The sequence below is a fragment of the Eubalaena glacialis genome, chromosome 9 (assembly GCF_028564815.1).
Source record: "Eubalaena glacialis isolate mEubGla1 chromosome 9, mEubGla1.1.hap2.+ XY, whole genome shotgun sequence".
Taxonomy (NCBI): Eukaryota; Metazoa; Chordata; class Mammalia; order Artiodactyla; family Balaenidae; genus Eubalaena; species Eubalaena glacialis.
The window spans coordinates 105,841,465-105,862,110 of NC_083724.1; the positions used below are offsets into that span (position 1 = coordinate 105,841,465).

At 47.5% G+C, this 20,646-nt stretch overlaps 1 protein-coding gene across 1 annotated transcript; it reads right to left on the reverse strand.

The window, feature by feature from the left end:
- On the reverse strand, window positions 1–12,279 carry S1PR3 (sphingosine-1-phosphate receptor 3). Its single transcript, XM_061199384.1, has 2 exons — window positions 12,047–12,279; window positions 1–3,514 (listed from the first exon to the last, which is right to left on the reverse strand). The coding sequence occupies exon 2, from the start codon at window positions 3,369–3,371 to the stop codon at window positions 2,235–2,237; it is 1,137 nt and encodes a 378-aa protein (XP_061055367.1). The 5' UTR covers window positions 3,372–3,514; window positions 12,047–12,279; the 3' UTR covers window positions 1–2,234.
- Between the last annotated feature and the right edge of the window lie 8,367 nt (window positions 12,280–20,646).

Genomic DNA, 20,646 nt, shown 5'->3' on the forward strand with positions numbered 1-20,646 from the left:
TTCAGTTTTATTTATTTTTTTAACAAACATACATGGGACGCAGTAAAGGTTACTAACTGAACGAGATCTAATGCACAGGTTCTCTGTGGCTTTGACACACTCAACTTCTAAATGATCTCCAGCTAGCTAGTTAGGAATGTACACATCGGTACTAAATTTGATTACTTTTTGCATATATCAAATAAACACAATTACTCTTTTGGAGTATTTTTCATTCAGATTGATTGAAAGTTTTGCACTACCCCAAAAAAAAGTTGAGGTTATAGTGTTATCAATATTAGTGCCAGACATCTGGGGCCCCCAAGCAACTCAGAACTAACATATAAATTTGTTAAGTCATTTCACTACCTAAGGTAAGATGCAATACTCAATATTTTGGCTCTCTGAGGCAATTTTGTTGTTGTTGTTTTCTTATCCCAGTATCTTAATGCTTAACTTTTCCAGAAATGCCCTGGATTTTCTCATGCTATTTGACAAGAGAATCAGCTCCTTTTCAATGACGTAATGAGGACAACAAAAATGCCACCGATGAGCATCTCCTTACAAATAGGATTTATCTCATCAGTACCAAAAATTAAGAAAGATGTTGGTCGGTACATGATCACCCAGGACCCACAGAAATCTTCCTTAATAAAGAGGAACTGGCATCATATAACAAAGAGGAGTCCCTTTCTCTTTGAAAAGTTACTCATGTATTAAGACTACTCTTTTAGTCTTTACTCAGGCAAAATTCCCACTGAACCTAAAAACTTCAGGGGGTTCTGATGTGAGACTTACCCAAGAAAGAATCCTTTTAAAGGTTGCTTTTTTTTTTTTTTTTAACAAAGAACTCGATACATCAACTATATGCTTATGACAGCTCTGCAAATTTGTGTATTTTTCACCCATTTGTACTGCATGAAGAATCACTGGGGATGACTGTGTACAAAAATACCTTCTAAGTAATTGCTTCTTAAGATAAACAGTGATACAGGGTCAACCTGTGTTGAAAAGGAAGATTACAGTATTGCTATATTTCTTTGAAGAAAGCACAAGCTGCCAGATCACAATTAAACTGCTCTAATAGTCACGGTCAGGGTCAGCTTTCGGGAATCCATGAGGCTGCTGACGGCCCCAGCTGTTCAGCTGTGACAACGCAGGGCGTTGTTGACTTGGTGCTTTCTGATACAGATTCAAACTCAACATAGGATCACAGTGCTGCCTTGCAAACCTCTCCTAATTCAATAGAAACTCCCCATTACATTGGAAAGGTGAAATGAGCCAGGGGTCTGTCCTCTGCTTCTCCCTCGTGGGTTCTTTTCTTGGTTGGTCTGGGGCACAGCTCCTGGAATACGCTGGCTGGCTTTTCTGTGATTTGGAGAAACCTCAAACAATCACATAATTTGGCTAATTTGGCTTTTAGATGTGCTTAAGACTCTGCAGGGACAAATGACAGAAGAGAAGCAGGGGTCCCCTTGGGGGATGTACGCCCACAGAACTTGCTCATTGTCACCAGGATACTCCAGACGCTGTCAAGTGTATGTCTCAGGACAGTTTGGAGTCAGACCCACACATCTGAGACCAGTCTCGGACAAGCCCTTTGGGGGGGATTTGGGCTTTCAAAACCTGCTTAACGTGAGACTTCATGTCAGTCTGAGGAGACTGGAACCAGTGTGTCCACCTAGTTCCCAGCCATATCCTCACACCTGGTGCTTCAGTCAGAATATACCTGTACTAACTGTTACGTAACAGTATCACGTACTGCAGCTTATGCATGTACCAATGGCAGACATGTGAAACGCAAGTGCTCTGCAACACAGAAATGACCAATATACAGCATCTATCCTGTGCACAGAGTGTAGTGTAAAGTTACCAAACATCATCCTGATGTCCTGGGAGACACATTGTACACTGTGTGGTCCACAACCTTCCCTCTCTAGGCACAGCAGACAGTGGTCGGTGGGATTCAGGGTAAGGCGACTGATGACATCAGCAGCATGGTACATTTGGAAGACCCTGGAGCCTAAACGGACAAGGCACATTGTCTACACTGAAATGGGTTGGCAATTCCTTGGGTTCCCTCCTTAAGAGACGTCCACACCAGGTAGGCTGTTGGCAGAATGGGTTTCCTGAGTCCCAGCTCTGGACTAGCCCCCGTGGGTGAGGCGTGCAATCAATAAGAATGTGGCTGCAGGGCTAGTTGCTGCTCGTTCCATGGAGACGTGAGGACCCCACGTTCCTGGAGCCCGGTGCCCTCACTTGCAGAGGATCCCATTCTGCAGGGTTTTGTTTCTGTCTGTTATGCAGGGCGAGGCAGTTATCTGGGGGAGGTCTTCCTTGCTCTTTGGGGAGGGGCTGCTGTTATTGCTGCCGCTGGATTTGCTTCTGCTTGGGTCGAGAGCAGGCTGGATGGGTGAGGAGCGGGCACCCTGGCCCCTGACCAGGCAGGTGCAGACCAGCCGGAAGAAGGCCCGCCGCATCTCCTTGCTGGCCAGCGTGTAGATGACGGGGTTCATGGCGGAGTTGAGCACGGCCAGCACAATGAACCACTGGGCCTTGAACAGGATGGCACACTCCTTCACCTTGCAGGCCACATCCACGAGGAAGAGGATGAAGAGTGGGGACCAGCAGGCGATGAAGACGCTCACCACGATCACCACAGTCCGCAGCAGGGCCATGGACCGCTCTGAGTTGTGAGGGCTGGCCACCCTGCGGCTGCTGGACTTCACCAGGAAGTAGATGCGTGTGTACAGGATCACGATGGTCACCAGGATGGCCGTGAAGATGCTGATGCAGAACGCGATGTACTTCTTGGAGTAGAGGGGCAGGATGGTGGAGCAGTCAGGGAGGTCGTGGAGGCAGTTCCAGCCCAGGATGGGTAAGGCGCCCAGCGAGAACGCGATGAGCCAGCACATCCCGATCAGGAGAAAGACGCGGTGCTTCTTGTTGGCATCGTATGGTCTCATTTTGATCATGGTCAAGTGCCGCTCGATAGCAATGGCCAGTAGGCTACAGGTGGATGCCCCGAGGGCCACGAACATGCTGCCTTCCCGTAGAAACCAGACCGTCAGAGACAGGCTCAGTGTCCTCTTGCCCGACATCAGAATGTTGACCTTGTAGGCTATGCCGGCCAGGAGGTCGCAGAGAGCCAGGTTGCCAATGAAAAAGTACATGCGGTTGTGAAATTTATTGTTTTTCCAGATGGCGATCAAAACCATCAGGTTCTCCAAGACAATGAAGCTGCAGATGATCAAGAAAACAATGGTGGTGAGCGTGCTGCCCTCGGGGGCGTCCTTCAGCCTGTCCTTCAACTTGCCTACATAGCTGTAATGTTTGTGCAGCGTCTCGTTGGAGGTGTAGGGTCTGGGGTGCAGCGTGAGAACCGTCGCCATCACTTGGAAGTCACGATCGGTTAGCTCCAGAATCCACCAGAGGGCGCCCTGGGAACGTCCATTTCCCGGGCAAAGAAAGCCTGCGGCTCAGGCTGCAATAGTGATCCAAGCCAGACCCCGGCTAGGGTGTTGAGAATAGGCTCCTGCAAAAAGATAAAAGGAGGGGGCGCCCAGTGATAAAGTAACAGCACCTAAGATCAACAGCAACAATAAAGCTGGGGAAAGGCACTAAAAATGTTGAAGCGGTTGGACGGCTGGTCTGCATGGGCCCAGAGAGGGCCTTTAACACAGGTCAAGATATTAAGTGACCATGGAGACCAAAGGGAGCAATTCTGTGTCTGCAGTTGTTGAGGAGGGAAATTCAGTGCATGAGCACCACCATCATTCAGTCACGTCACCATCACACACAGACCCAGGTAATACTTCCATCCGGAAATCTCAAGGCACTTAGGAACGCTAACTAGTTCATACTCATCTACTGCACAGGAGCTGGTGAACCCTTATTCCCAGTTACTGACAGAGAAACAGTATTATGCCAGGTCCAAAAAATAGAATAGAATCTGGAATAATGCCCATCCGATTTCTGAAACGTCCTTGGTGGCTTTTGGAGCAACATTGTGGGAAGGACTCACACTTCCTGGATGGGATCCCCGGGTAGCAGGGCCAGGGCCAGAAATTGAGTCTAGACGGCCCCCAGGTCTGCCCAGTGGAGAGCTCGGAAACCGACCACCTGGCCACCAAAGGAAGAAGAGCACAGGCCACGCACGGCCCACATGGCCACTCCCCTAGCGAACAGCTGAGCGTCGAGCCAGGGGAGGAAGAAATACAAACCTGTAAAAGTGGAATCAACAGCTATTGAGACTAAAGGAAGAAAAGAAAGGACAACCAAGTGGATTTTCGAGTTCGGCTTAAAATTCAGAGTTTAGCTCTAGCTGTCTAAACTGCCAAAACTAAATCGGTGTGTGTGAACTGAAAGAAACCACCCTGGGAGCACTAGTGAGAGGGCGTGGCGGAGAACACAAGAGCCAGACTTCCGATGGTCCCTCCCCCACTGGACCTTGGATGCACTCCACCCCACCTGTGGCTTTATCCATCGGCCTCCTGTGATGTCCACAGTGAAGCAGACCCAACTACCGAGGCAGAAATGGATTTCACTAAACTCACTTATTCTAAATTAAAATTATTTGAGCATTTAAATATATAATAAAGATCCAACGAGGTTAATTTACAACACCGACTGTGTGAAGTTTTTTTTAAACTTTTATTACATTTAAGTCACGACCCTCAGTTTGGTTCAGTGGCACATGGACCACTCTCCAATGAAACGGGGCTCTGCATTTTGGGGTGTGACCGAATCTGAAGGCCTCATCCACCCGCTGAGCTCATTCCCATAGAGGGCCTCAGTGGCCAGGAGGATCCTGGGGCTCAGTGTTGGTAGCTGCTCTGTCAGTGAGAAGCAGAGGAGGCTCCAAACAGGGCTCCCTGCCCACGGGACCCTCCAGGTAGATGCTTTCCTGCCACTCGGGTGCTGGTCCCAGCGCCCTGAGGACATTATCAAACCTCCCCTCCCTTAATTTGGGGGACTCCAGTTTTCTGACATCGGGCAGAGATGGCCCTGTTGCTTCTTTGCGGAGATTTCTTCCAGTGTACTGGAGCTTCGACGTGAGGCTTGTTCTGGAAACCACGTGGGCCCCTGGCATCTGAGCTGGGTCTGAGGTCACGAAGGACTGGGGGGTCACCTTGACTGCCAAATGTTGGCAGAAACCTCTTCTAACTTCAAAAAGGAAAAGCAGGCAGGTTCTGAGGCTAGGCTAACAATGAAGTACTGGGGTGGTCTGCCACCAATGAGTACTGCCGAGTCTCCCCCATCGTTGATGAGCCCTTGGAGGCAGCATCGGACCCTGGGGCTGTGTCGCCTGAGCCAGAGGCACCTTGCTGCCTCGGGCAGGAGGGAGGCAGGGCTCCCCACCCAGCCCTGGTGCCCACCTGCTTGGTCTGGGCACGGGAAGGACAAGGGGCCTCGTCTGCAGGTCTCCCAGAGACAGAGGCAGAGGTGGCGGTCAGCTTGTGGGCAGCTCCCCTCCTCCTGCTCTTGCCCCTCTTCCATTTTTATTTAAATCGTGTCCGTCCTTCAGGCCCAAGTCAAATTCTACCTGCTCTGTAACATTTTCTGGAATCATCCTGCCCTTGCACACCACTTTTTAAAACAAATTGCAAGCTGTGTTTTTAAGAGTAGAAATAGGAGCAGCAGCTGACACTCTCAGAGCACTTTCCCTGGAGCCCCTTATTTAATCCTCATGCCGACACTGTGAAGATCGCAGCATCTCTCCTCTCACAGCACCATGTATATTAATGGTGCCCAGTAAACGTGTGTGCCCTTTATTACTGCCCATCTAAGTACTCTCATCTGTGGGCGGCGAATGGAGAATCCGTGCTCCCACTTTGCTGACCCTTCCTGGCTGTCGTAGGAAACCAGGCACAGGAGAACTTAGCTGCCTGGTTATCTTCCCACCACTTGCCACCCCAGAGCACAACCCCTGAGAGAGCACTCGGCATCCCTACACAGATGCACCGCCACTGCACCACGTGTGACCTCATTCATGGAAAAGGCGTGGCACAAAGGCAGGGAAGAGGAACACATGTGCCGCTCCACCAAGAGCCACAAAGCAGCAGCATCCTGAGAGCAGCTATTTCCCCGACGGCAATGGGGTCACATGGCTGGCCCGAGGGCCCTACACATGCAACCCCCCATGCCAGACCCCCTGCTGACACGTCCAAGTGGCCGCCCCTCTGTCTATGACACCATCGTGTCGGGTTTGCCTCAAATGCTTCTGAGACACCTGCTTTCCCATCAGGGGTTTCTCTCCCAGGACCTGATATTGGCAAGCATAACAAGAGGATTTATGATGGTAACTGACTCAGCACCAGAGCAGTCTGAATGATAAAAAACATACTAATATTACCTAAAAGGACAGGAACATGAATTGTACAGGAATTCCCACTCACACTGGGGTGAAAGGGCTCTAGGCATCTGCAACTGAAAGGCTTTTGAAACCAGGGTGTGTCCAAAGTTTGTCTCCTGTGCCTTAGTTTCCCCCATGATAACTCCACGGCATTTGAATACCTCTTGGACAGTCTCCACCCCTCCGACTAGGCTGTATAGTATGGATAGCAGGGAAGTGAGTCCCTTTAAAACTGCTGGATCTGGACTTCTCTTGGAAATAAAGGGCAGAGGAAATACACCACAGGCTTTGCAGACTCACATCAACTTTTTTTTTTCCTGAATATGTAGAGTTTTGATAAAATTGAGTAGAGGAAACAAAAGGAAACAATAAAAACTGATAACCAGCAAGAAAATAACCAAAACAAAAATTGTCTAAGATGTGCCAGAAATCCATCCAAACTATGAATCTTGAGGGCGAACATATTTTCCCATTAATTCTTGATTTATAGCTTCCCTTAATTAAATATTTATCGCTCAAGGAGCACATTTTTTCAGAACCTCTTTTGTTAAATGTGAATCTCCGCATTTTGCGTAACTGGAAGATATCCATCTCTCTTTGGAATCCAAAAGCTTATTTTCTTTGGATTGTCAGCATTAGAAAGTAGACCCCATCTGAGAGTTAAGTGCTGGGCTAAAGATCAGATTGATTTTGGATGCATCTGAACACCACTGTGCATAGTCAAAACCATCTCACGGGCGAGTTCGGGCCTCCATCCCGAGGGGCGCAGCACAGACTCCGAGTTTGCCGGAAGAACGCTCTGCCCCTCCCAGGTCCTGCTCATGGCGAGGTGGGGCATCGGCCCTCCCTGGCTCATCCATCCTGCTGCTGCTACACTGCAGGGATGCTGGGCACTGTGGGCACCAGGGCTCCTGGGAGACCAACCTATCCTATCCCTCATGGCCTCTTCTAGTCACTAACCACTCCCAGATAGTACCACTCTCTGGACATCTCGTCCCCTAGAGTAATTTAGCCTGTGTCTGACCTTCATATAAATGGAGCCATACGACATACAGTGTGCCTGGCATCGTCCTCTCAATGGGATGCTCCTGTGAGTCATGAGTGGAGATGCCGGTAATCCCTTCCCATTGCTCCCACCGTGTGGATGGATGCAACAGCCTCCATTCATTCCTGCTTGTGGACATGGAGTGGTTTCCAAGTGTTGTTGTCCTTAGCAGTGCTACTAGGATGTCCTTGTGGCGAGCACGTGCCTCTGTTTCCAAGGAGTACCGTGGATCTCCTAGCATTGATGTCTAGGTTGGGCTTTGATGGGAGGGTCCCTGCAGAGGCTTATGGGTCTCAGCCCATGGTCCTGTGAATGGTATTTGTGGGGAGCTGGAGAAGTCCCTATAGAGGGTGAGAGTTACACACTACAAATGCTCACGTTTTGTTTTATTTTAAAACATAGGTGTCTGGGGCTGGCAGTGACCAGCATCTGCCTTTCCATTGTAAAAGGTTGATCACTGCTTAATTTCCATCTGAATACTTAAAAATACAGCCTGATGCTGAGAAGTGTGGCTGGGTGCTGGCTAGTCGTGTACACATTCAGAAAGCCAGGCATGTTATAGAAGATCCTCAGGACAGAGATGCTCCTTGCTTATGGGCAGTGGTCTTCCAACAAACCCAGATTCCGACAGAGCTGTGCCTTGCTTATGTCCATAGGCAGAGTTCTCACTCTCAAACTGTGCTCAGATGGCCCAGACCCCCACAGACCCGTCCCCTGAAGTACACTGCCCACACCTGAGCTTCCCTTTCATCTACTCAACAGAGACCCGCTACACCTAAGAGTTTTCACTTCAGCCTCATTCAGTTGGGGTCTTCAAGTCTACCTCAAGGCATTTCAACACCAAGCCTTTTTCTTTCTGCAGAGAAGGAATACGACACTTTCTAGAAGGTGGTTCAGAGGTGTGTCACCCCACACCTCTTCCCTCCATTCCAAGTTGGAGCATCTGCGGGGAGGGATGAGCCCGGCAGGGGCCAATGGATTCCAGATGTGTTTTCCACGCTAGCGATTCACTTTCTCTACACATGTCAATTTGAAAAATAAACAAACTGTAAAAAGAAGGAAAAGGAAAAAAACAAAGGAAAATATTTCCACAATCTGGGGTCTGTCTCTTTCTCTCTGTAATGGCCAAAAAAAACCCCAAACGAACAAACAAAAAAGCGCACACACACACACACACACACACACACACACACACAATAAGATAGTGACAAATTTATTTCTCCTGGTCGGATGCAGGGCGCTGTATTTTTAAAGGCACATTCTCCCAGTTCATCCCCCAAACTGAATTAAAACATGAAGCATTGGCCAACAAGCCAAATTTCTTGGAAAGCAAGTTTTTTTTTTTTTTTTTTTTTTTTGTTTAGAAGAATTTAGAAAGGAAATAATGAGTTGGCCATTTCATGGCCCCAGCAAAATTCCTTTGCTAATGAGTATTTCCCCTCACTCCGAGCTTCTTAGGTGACCTCACTCTGCTTTCAGAGATAGTCCATAGCAAGAGGCTTCACACACTCAGCCTTGCACGCCTGCGAGTTGCTCTGTGCCCATTAGTGGAGCTCCCAGTGAGAAAACGGCTGTTATAGATGAACCACTTCAGGATTCCACACCTTCCCCTTTCTTCTCTGGAGTGTGGAAGTGAGTTGGTCCCTGATCATATTTCCTGCTTTTCAGTGGCTTCTCCACAGCTCATTCTCCCGGTAAACAAGGCTTGGATGCTAACACAGATCTGAGGGCAGTCCAGGGAGCCCCAGGAATGCAGGTTGTACCCAGGACCTGGTGCAGCTCGAGCATCTGCCTCCGTGCACGCTCTCCTGGGCATCCTGGCTCGTCGATCGGAGGGCAACTGCTTTAGATGCAAAAGGTCTTTACCGTCATTGCTTTTCAACCAGCCTTGTCAAACTTTCTCTTCTGTGCTTGTTCTAAGGAAGGGCACAGGACTGAATTCCTACCAAGACTGCCATAGGACGAATGAAAGTGTGTGGAAATGAGCTCCTCCAGGCATATGCAAATAAGAGGTATTCTGCCCAGGAAGTCCTAACTGTGGGGTCCCTGTCATCCTTTCCCACAGCAGTGCTCTTATTTGGTGACACTGCACATGTACCGCACGTTGCACATTGCAGGTACCATGTCTGATCCCCACTACAGCATCTGCCTTCCAAATGTACATAGGAGGAAACTGAGTCTGGGGGGTTGGGTGTGCGGGCTCAGTGTCCTTTGTAGTACAGCTTGGAAGAGGCTGCGCTGGGCTGGATGCTTGTGTCATTGGATTCCAGTGCACCACATTAGGGATAAGCTCTTCCGGAGACTGTCACCTTTCCATGTGTTCCTCACCTAGATAGTGACAAGAGTGTCACCACCATGCTTGGAACTGATAGCAAAATGCTGGAATGCTAATGTGAGGGCTTGACTGAAATATATGGAAAACTCTGACCCCGAGGAAATGGAGCAGCATCTTCAAGGCCAAAGAGCCTAGTCAACTGACTCAGGTCTCTCACTCCAGCTCACGGTGCTGATCGGACGTTACAGCCACCCAACGGTACCACACTCTCCTTGGAACAACCTTGTCACTGATTTACCTGACTGGCCTATTGCCTGGCCTCTTATAGATGCAGCTGTAATTAATTCCTCAAAAATAAAATGAAAACAAAAGAGAAGAAAAGGCAACTTTATGCCTAGTAACTGTAACAACAACTTAAAAGTATTATTAACTAAAACTAGACAGGATTCCGCTCAGTATATCATATTATCTCCAAAAGTTCATGGACTATCTCTTAAGGCAATTAATTAATTTTACAGAAAATGTATGCCAAAGGAATAATATGAAATGCCTCCGAAACTGATACGGAAGGAATCACGAAGCCAAATGTGAGGAAACAGAAAGGCTCGTGTAGCCCAGGGCACAGCAGTCTTGGCTAACTGGCCAACGTAACAGATTGCCTGAGGCTGCCTTGCCAGCTGTGGCAGCACCAGGGTCATAGTCCCAAGTCCTGGCAGAAAAAAAGGGTTTCTCCAACTGGGCAACCCCAAATGTTTCGAGATTATGGTATGCTCAAATCCCCATGTCTTTGCAACAAAAATATATGTATACACTGTAGGTCCTGAAACATTTTTAGGAGGTGGAAGAGATACCATGGAATCAAATTAGTGTCATTATTTCCAGACAAGGAAAAATCAGTTCGTAAATTTTGAGAAATAAATTCATTAGGCCAATAGGTAAGGCTCCTTGTACAGGAAATGGGAGTTTCAGTATCCACATATGGTAGAAAATTAGGAGAGTCATGCCTTTAATGAAATTCACAAATGCAAAGAGGAAAGCAGCATTTTCAGAGATGAAAACTGGTTGAGGAATCATTTTGTCTATATCTTAAGGGCTGACTTTGTGCTTCAGATCTCTGGTGTCAGGCAACAAGAGCGCCTGGACGAGCAGGCCCTAAGTGAGTGTTTGCTGACCGAGAACATCCAGTGTGTGGTTCCCCTCCGGCAACAAAATTATTCATACTGGCACTGAGCTCTGCATCAATTGAGAACTTGTACAGATGTGGATAATTCCACAACTCCTTGAGTACCACACACACACACACACCACACCATACCACACCCCACACACATACACACACCAGAACCACCACCTACAACCAGCAACAGGCTTGGCCATCCTTGTTACTCATATACCCACAGACCATAATCCTGCCCTCATACTTTCTAGGAATTATGTTTTTCTTAACCATGCCCACAAGATTTTCATCAGTGAAGAAATAAATGTTGAAAAGAGAAATTATGAACATGTGATTATATACAAGGTCTGCAACTTCTAACTCCAGACTTGAAAAAGACGCCTAATTCTGGAAGTACCCAGAGCTCCAGAAGAGCCAGAATCAGTTCATGCTGCTACCTTTCTTCATTTTCAAAGTAAAGCATGTTCACTTCAAAAATCCAACAAGAAGTCCCTCTCTTACCTCTAAATACAAAAACGCCACAAAGTAATATGTCCTTGGGAGTGTCCAATGTCAGGAAGAGAGAGGAAGTAAGAAGGAGACGGATCGGGAGAGAGGGAGAGAGAACCATTTGGAGACTGGAGGGTTAAAATTGGCAAAGTTAGCACTTTCCTGCACCAGGCCAAAGAAGGACCTTCCCCAGCTTTATCTGTTATGAATGTAACATACTGATCTTCCCTGGGAACCTCATTATGGCACGGTAGGAACTTTTTCTTCCAGCCCCCTGATTCTGACAGCCCTGACTGCCTTGTTTGAGAAATAGAAGGAAAACTGGAATTTTGTGGCGAATAAAATTAAATAGAATAATTTCCCCAAGAGAACAAGCACATATACACACGCTTCCACAGTCCCCAGGTCCTCATCCTGGGCGGGAGCCTAACTTTTTAATTGTCCCAGGAAAGCGACTGACGGATCGTCTCTGTGACGAGTCACTACTCTTTCCTTAGGCGTTTAAAAGCTCCAATTGCACTTAAAAAGGGACCATCCCCTCCCCCACCCCGCCTCGGCTCAGTCACCAGAATGGATGACCTGTGTGGAGGGGGTGATGCTGATGTAATGTGCTCGCCCACCCAGGTCACCGTCGCGCCGAGGACTGGCTGGAAATTTGTGAGAAAAGTGGACCTGGCTGCCCCCACCCACCCCGGGTGCCCCGGGCCTTCTGCCGTGCCAGCTCACCTCCGTCTGGGAAGGGCACTTGGGCCACCGGCATCCTGACACCCCTTCCTCCGCTCAGATGCGAGCTGGGCTGGGACGCCGGGATAGTCCTGGGGCTCGGGAGTCGGGGCACGTTCCCGGGCCGGAGAGTCTCGCTCGGGTTCGTCCTGCCGCCGCGCTTGGCGCCGGTTTCCTGTCGCGTGTCTCCCAGACCAGCTTCTTCAGCCTCTGTCCCCGCCAGCCAGGGCGCAAACTTTTCCAGCGGCCCGCCGGGGAGGGGCCCGAGCTCCGCCTCCCCGCCCTGCCGCCCCACGCCCACATCCCGGGCCCCACCTCCACCTCCCCGAGCCCCGGCCCCGTACCCACGCCCCCCACACCCCCTCCTCCCCTGGCCTCGTTCCCCACCTCCCCTCACCCTGCTCCATCCCCCGGCCTCCCGGCATCTCCCCGCCCACCCATCTACCCTTTGCCTCCTCCCCCATCTCCCGGCTCTCTGCCCTCACTTCTTTGTCCCCCGCCACCTTCATACCCCTTCCCTCAGCGCCGCGCCCCTATCTCCGCGTCCCTCCTTTCCCCTCCCCCCCTCCCCCCCCGCCCCAGCATCCCCCGCACTCCGCGCCCGCACTTGCCCCCAGACCCCTTCGTCCTGCTCCCGGACTCCCGCCCCCGAACTCCTGCTCCGGTCTTCCTGCCTCCCTTGCCTGCCCCCACAGTCGAGGCCCTCCCTGGTGGGTCCTAGACATTCTCCCATGGCCTCCCGCCTCCCTCCGCAGTCCCCCTGGGCTTGGCCTGCCCCTCCGCCTCTGCCCCAGAACGGCCTTCAGATCCTGCGCTCCTCCTGAGCTCCTGGCTGCCGACCCTGCAGGGGCTCAGGACCCAGCCGGCAGGTCCAAACCGGGGTCGGCACAGGACTTGGGCAGGGCGCACTGAGGGCGAGGGTTTGGCACATTATTGTTATCATTATCATAATTGTCGCGATCATGATCATTTTTGGTTGGAATTGACTGACCACTAACTTGAGGGGTAACATCTGGCAACATTTTGGTTTGGACACTGCGCCTTCCACCTCCCTCGTGCTCTGGACCTCCAGCGCAGAGGCTGTTCCCCGGGGGCACACACGCTGAGAATCCCCGGACCCGCCCTGGGCACAAGAGCTCGTGGATCTTCCGTGGCACACCTCAGGGATTCGCCCCTTTTGTGTGGATAAATGAGATAATCTATGCGAAGAGCTTCCGAAAGAAGAATTCCGAGGGAGGGGACTACCAAATCTATTGGACACGGAAAGTGAAGGTCCTGAGTAAGTGAACACAGCAACCGACCCTGGAAGCTTCTAGCGGGAGGGAGAAAGAAAGAGAACGGGGGAGGAGGAAAAGGAGAGAGGCAAGAAAAAGGAACCAGAAGGCCTGCTATCCAAAGCAAGGCTGTGCATTCCTGGGCAGACCAGACAGGGACTGCAGGGGTCCCTGGAGCAAGTTGGGGAATCTTGGGGAAAGTCTCCCTCAGTTACCTGTCTTGTGATTTGCCCTCTTGCCTCCAGAGGAAGAGCCCCAAGCATCCTTCCCCTAGAGCTGGGAGCAAATGCTTATTAGGGGTGGGATTGAGCCCTGAGAGTCATAGACAACAGAGTGCAAGTTGCCAGCGCTTTTGCTGGCCTTCTCAGTTGTTCCCTGTTGAGAAACCCCAGCCCTGGAGAAAAAGCAGGGTGGAGGGGTGGGCGGTACTGCAGAGCTCTGGCTGACCTCTGGGGCTCAGTGGAGGGCTGGTGCTGCCCTGTCCTTGTTACCACTTAATCTACTGTACTCTGCCTGCACTGCTGTGAGACCTCTCCAGTATGGTAGCCTTCCCAACTGGCTCAGGGTGTCTTGTGCAAGCTCTGAGAAGCCATTTCTGCCCCAAATTATAAGGGGACCCTTATAATTAAGGTCCCTTAATCTTTCCACTCCTACAGCACCAAGTCAGGAAAAGGAGAGGAGAGACTATGCATCTTCAGCCACTCACCGTGGCCAGGGTAACCAGACAGGGTACTGGCCACTGTGCTTACACGTGACCAAAACGGTCAGTTAGTTCATCAACAAATCTGTCCATTTAGTTGCTTCACACTACGAAAAATGCACTACTAGGTTACTGGCTGAAGTTTGTTTTGATTGGTGCCCATGTCTTCATTCACTGGACAAAATCTGAAATCCAGACATTACTAGGGCAACCTTGAGGTCTAGTGATGCCTCCAAAAGCAGCCTCAGGACCTGGACTCCAGAAGGCTGAAAAACAGTGGGACTCTTTACTGTAAATGTCCCAAGGGAGACCAGAGGATTCCTGAAACTCGTCTTTTGGTAAGACTCCTTTTTCCCAAAAATTCCCCACCCTGAGCAGCTCTCTCCAAACACAGTCCTCTGGCTGGCCCACTGTGCACCCCTGCTTGCTCCCCGCTCCATGGGCCCTAAAGCTCAGTCACTGGGCCCTGACTGGAGGGCCCTCTGTGCCCTCACACAATCTCTAGAAATCATATTCTCTCATAACTTCTCTGGAGAGAACCAGCTCTCCCTGAGTCTGTTGAATAAAAATCTCCCCCTCTGCAGCGACAGCTCTTTACAGAGGAATGGTGGCTGATAAATGTAGAAGGAATGGGAGAATTAGGAAGTTCCCATTGTTCACCTCTTGCTGAAATAATTGAGTTGAACCAGGTGAATTCATGCACAGCACAGTGAAAGTGTGGAGAATTGGTGAAGCACACAATGCTAACTGGAAAAGGAAGAACGTTCTCTGTTTTAATGGAGACATCTGGCTGTCAGGGGCTCAAGGAGGGATCAAACTTAGCATTGCTCATACTGGATCAACCTGATATTATGGGATCCAGAATCCAGCACACATCACCAATGCTGTGTTCTTGCTAAAAATGCTAAAATGCAGTCAGAGGTCAAGCCTGTGACCTTCACTTCCGGTTTACAGAAAGAAGGGCTTAAACAGCAGGGTAGATGATGCCAGGGAGAAACGATCAGACACGTCCAGAGAGCAGGGCATTCTGTATCAATTGGCGTGGTCTCCTCAAAAAAGTCAGTGCCAGAGAAAGAATGGGAATGGTTCTAGTACAAAAACAGCTAAAAAGAAGCGCCATTCATAACAAACATGGACCCTGATCAACTCCTGGGTCAACTAACCAGCATTAAAGAATTTGGAGGATGTTTCAACATGATGGTGTATTGAATGATATTGTAGAATTATTGTTCGTGTTATTAGGTGTGATAATAGCACACTACTTGTCTAGAATGACCTTATTTTTAGGAGATGCCTGCTGAACTATTGAAGAGTGCAATGTCTTGATACCTTAAACTTGTTTTTAAATAATTCAGCAAAAACAGTATGTACACATAAAGCTGATATGACAAAATGTTAGCAGTTATGGGATTTCAGGGGTGGATGGGAGGAGTTGTACGATGCGCTCCCCTTCTCTATGTGCTTGAAATTTTCCCATAGTAAAAAGTTGGCGAAAAATAAAATGTCAGGTACTAAATAATTTTAAAAATTTGTCCATCTCTGTCTCAAACTATCAAATCAAATCTAGGCTTATGGGAATAAAATAAAAAGATAGGATGATTTATATCTGTATACTTTTGAAAACCACATGGCCCCAAACTTGAACATCATTTGAGCAAATATATATTATGATATATTGATATATGTAATATAATATTATATACTAATTTGTAATTTTTAAAAAGGAAATACATTTTATTTTCCCAACATGTTAGTGCCTGCAGCCTGGCATGCAGGTACCACTTGGTTAAAAGACATCCAGTTTTAAGACTCTAACCCACAGGGAAGCCTTCCGCAGCAGAGCTGAGACATTGCAGGAGCCGACTGAAGGAACTCAGAAGCTGGGAAAGCCAGACACTTGTGCCTATAAATGCACCTTCTTTCTCCCTTTTTTCCTCCCTCCCAGCCTCTGCCTCTTGGATCTCTGTCTTGCTTTTATCTTGAGTAATTGTGCCTGCCACTTTTTTTGGGTTTCAGAGGCCGATCCTCAAGCATACAGTCAGGACAATGTGGTGTGAGTTCACACATGTGGACAAGTCTGTGGCAGGAGCCCCGGGCAGGGCGTAGGGTAGGCTGGATGGGCCACAGGGAAGGGAACCTGGTAGAAAAGAATCCTTGGGGAGCCCTGGGCAGTGTTGGGGACTGAGGTCTTGTGGTTCTCCAACAGATCACCACGATGGAAGTCATTTACATAGTGCTGGAGAGAAATAGCTCTGAAACATCGATCTGGATTGGATTTGAAAAAATGAAACTTGAACTTTTGTACCTAACAACCCTGACTGGGGCCAAGTGAAGCCTCTGACTAGTGTCTGAACTCTTTCCCAATAAGTATTCATTCGTCGACAGAGACACCTACACCTGGACCTCACGACTTTGTGACTTCACAGTTAGTACATCGCCTGTCCCCATCTTTATGCCTCATGCATCCCCTTTCTCCACTCACACTGTCAGTCAAGGACAACAGAGATTCCAAGAATTGTTCTTTTCACATTTCATATTTTATAAAGATGTCTCTAATATTCAGACACCTGACTAGTGTGTGCATGTGTGTTCATATAAGTGTGTAACTGTGTGTATGTGTTTGCGTGTGTATGGGTGTATGTATGTGTATAGGGGTGTATGTGTGTGTATGCATGCATGTGTGCATATATGTGTGCATGTATTTGTGTGTGCATATATGTGTGTATGTGTGCATGTGTGTGCACATGTGTGTTTGTGTGTGCGTGTGTGTGCTGCAGAAGGACTGTACTCCTGGTGAGGGAGGTAATGTGTCTGACTATCCCTGGAGGATAAGCTGATGGACCTTGTAGTATAATAGAAAATAAATATTCGGTCTTTGCTCCTGGTTCTTGGCACAGAGCTCCTAAAATCCCTGAATTTACTGTCTTTTACATGCTAATGAGACGGCTGGTGGCTGGGCCCTAGATAGGTTCAGGGTGGGGGCTGGTTAGCAAAAGAACCAACCATGTGATTACAGGGTTGGAACTTTCAGCCCCATTCTGGGGAGAGGAAAGGGGCTAGAGCTGGAGTTAATCACCAAAGGCGAATGATTTTATCAATGAAGCCTAAATAATGAATCCTCCATAAAAGCCCCTAAACAACTGAGTTTGGGGAGATTCTGGGCTGGTGAACACAGCTATGTGCTAGGAAGATGATACACCCAGAGAGGGCATGGAAGCTCCAAGCCCTTTCCCCATACCTTGCTCTGTGTATCTCTTCCATTTGGCCTTTCCTGAGCTGTATCCTTTATAATAAACCAGTGACATAAGTAAAGTGTTTCCTTGAGTTCTGTGAATTGTTCCAGCAAATGAGCAAACTTGAGGAGGGTGTGGAACCTCCAAATTTGTAGTCAGCCGGGCTGAATGTTCAGTGGGAGCAGATAGACAGGGAAATGTGAACTCAGCCTGGGGTGATGGTGAGGGTCTAGCGCGTTTGTGTGTTTGCCCACGTGGTGTGTTTTCAGTGGAAGCCCGTGTGCTCTGAAAGCAAGAGGAGAAAGGGTGGTCTGGAAGGCACCCCACTGGGTGGAGGCACCCTTGATTCTCTCCATTGTTTTGATGAGGAGAGCTGTCTGAGGGCTTGCGGCGATGCCGGCACTGAATCCCACAAACTGCGTAGCCCAGTCTTTGGCAGCCTGATGCTTTGAGTCAAAGTAGTCCAAAAACGTGCCGTTTTTGTTGGATGCTGCGCCTCGGAAACGGTGGTTGGGGCTGGCTTGCTGGAGAAGCGCTTTCCGTTTATGGAGGACTGTTGATATGTACAGTCTGGGGGTGTAATTCAACAAAAATGCCCCGGTTGTGTTTATCCAGTCGTTCAGATAACACGCAGTGGATGCGGTGGTTTCGTGCACACCCATCCGCCCTCTGCTTGGACCGGTTCTGTGTATTCCTCCCACGCCCCTGGCTTTTTGAACAAGTGTCTCCAACATTGTTGAATAACTTGGCTTTTTCTTGGCTGCCGAAGCGTTGGTTGGTGATGGGGTGGAGAGAGTGGTTGGTGATGGGGTGGAGAGAGAGGGTGGTGAGATGAACTGCAACAGTAGTTGCCAATTTCCTCCCTCCTCCACCATCAGACACTATGGATCTTAAGCAGAAAGGGCTGAAGGAGTTTGGTTGGGGGCAGTAAGAACAAATATCAGCATTGACTTGGTGCTTACTCCTGCCAGGCACTGTTCAAAGAGCTTCACACAGAGTAACTCCTTAACCCTCAGAACAACTCTAGGAGATGAACACCAATATCATCCCATTTTTCAGATGAGGAAATTGAGACACAGAGATAATCATACATTTGCCCAAAGTCGCATAGCTGGTAAGTAGCAGAGTTGGAATGCCCTGTCTGTTTGAAGTTTGCTGATTTATTTTAGCACTTTGGAGGTTGCAACCCTCCTGAGAAACATAGGCTGGGCTTTATGCGTGGATGCCCAATATCTGGGTCCCTGGCTCCCTTGATCTGGCTTGACTGGAGCCTGAGGGCAGGAAGAGGAGGGTAGATGCCACCCACTGACCCTCTCTCTTACCAGTCCCCACATCTACTGTGGCTTGTGGACTGTGCATGGCTGGTTTGGGGGAGACTGAATGGAAGCTGCCTAGATCCCTTATGGACAGCCTCTGCCCCAGCTGCTGAGGATGGCTAGCACAGGCTGGAATGCTATAGTGGGGAGAAGGGTGGGGAATCTTGCTTCCACCATCATTCTTAATTAATAAAGAAACTGTTAAACTTCTGAGTGTCAGGGTTCACATCTGGAAAATGGTACATTGTACCGCATTTAATGGGTAGAATTAAACTAACTAATTATCTGGGCATTTAAATGGATCATAGAAATTCTACAGTTTTTCACAAAAAGGAAAAGTTTTTCCCTCCATATTCATTGAATTGAAACAATGCACAAACTCTTCTTCTTGATTAAAACATGTTTTAAAAAGTTGAGATTAGAAAAGAAAAAAGTCTCAAATCAATAATCTAAGCTCTCACCTCAGGAAACAAGAAAAAGAAGGCAAAACAAACCCAAAGCAAGCAGAAAGAAGGAAGCAAGAAAAATAAGAGCAGAAATTCATTAAATGAAAACAGAAAAATAATCAATGAAATGAAGAGTGGTTCTTTCAAAGATCAATAAATCGACAAATCTCTAGCAGGACTGACAAAGAAAAAAATGGGGGAAGACAGAAATTAGCAATATCAGGAATGAAACAGGTGATCACTACATTCCCTGTAGACATCAAAAAGATAATAAGGGAAAACTAGGAACAACTCCACACATATAATATTCGACAACTTAGACATAATGAACCAATTCCTTGAAAAGCGCAATCTACCGCCATTCTCCCAATGCGAAATAAATCATTTGAATAGCCCTATAACTATTAAAGAAAAGGAATTCATAATTTTTATATTCTCAAAAATCTTCAGGCCCAGATGGTTTTACTGAAAATTCTACCAAAGTGTACAAAGAACAATTGATGCCAATTCTGAACAATTCTTTCAGAAAATAGAAGAGGTGAGAACACTTCTCAACTCATTTTATAAAGCAAGTATTATCTTGATACCAAAACCAGACAAAGAAAGTACAAAAAAAGACTACAGACCACTATTCCTCATAAATATAGACACGTGCGTTCTTAAGAAAATATTAGCAAATAGAATTCAGCAATATATAAAATAATTATTACCATGAGCAAAATGAACTTATTCTAAGAATGAAATGCTGGTTTAATATTCACAAATCAAGAAACATAATCCATAATACTTATAGGCTAAAGAAGAAAAACCATATGATCTATCAATTGATGCAGAAAAAGCATTTGACAAAATTCAACACTCATTTATGATAAAACTCTCAGATAACTAGGAATAGAGTGAACCTTCCTCAACTTGGTAAAGAGCATCTGCAAAAACCCTACTGCTAACATTATACCTGATGATGAAAGACTGAATGCTTTCCCCTAAGATCAGGCACAGGACAAGGATGCTCACTGACACCACTTCTATTCAACATAGTACTGTTAAGTCCTAGACAGCAAAATAAGGAAAAGAAAAGAATAAAAATATATAGGTCATAAAGGAAGAAATAAACTCCAATTTGTAGATGGCATGATAGACTTCATAAAAATCCTAAAGAATCTATAAAAGACAAACAAACAAAAACAAACATAAAAACTCCTAGAACTAGTAAACAAGTTTGCAGGATACAAGATCCATGTACAAAAATGAACTGTATTTTTATATACTAGCAATAAACATATGGAAACTGAAATTTAAAATACAATATGACTTATAATCACTAAACAGAAAGAAATTCTTAGGTATAAATCTAACAAAATATGCACAGGACTTGTATCCTGAAAACTACAAAGTGCTGAAAAAAGATATCAAAGATCTTAATGAATGGAGGGATATACCATGTTCATGGATTGGAAGATTCAACTTATTAAAAGGGGTCAATTCTCCAAAATTGATGTAAGGTTTAACACAATTCCTAACGACTTCCAAAGAAAGAAAAGATAAGCCAGGCCACATGCCAGGAAATGGTCATCATAACAGCACCAGATTTCTCAACAGTAGCTTTGACAGACGATGGAGCCCAGAATCCTACA

Excerpts from the sequence above, each read along its gene's own strand:
- S1PR3 (XM_061199384.1), bottom strand. The coding sequence starts at position 3,371 with ATGGCGACGGTTCTCACGCTGCACCCCAGACCCTACACCTCCAACGAG.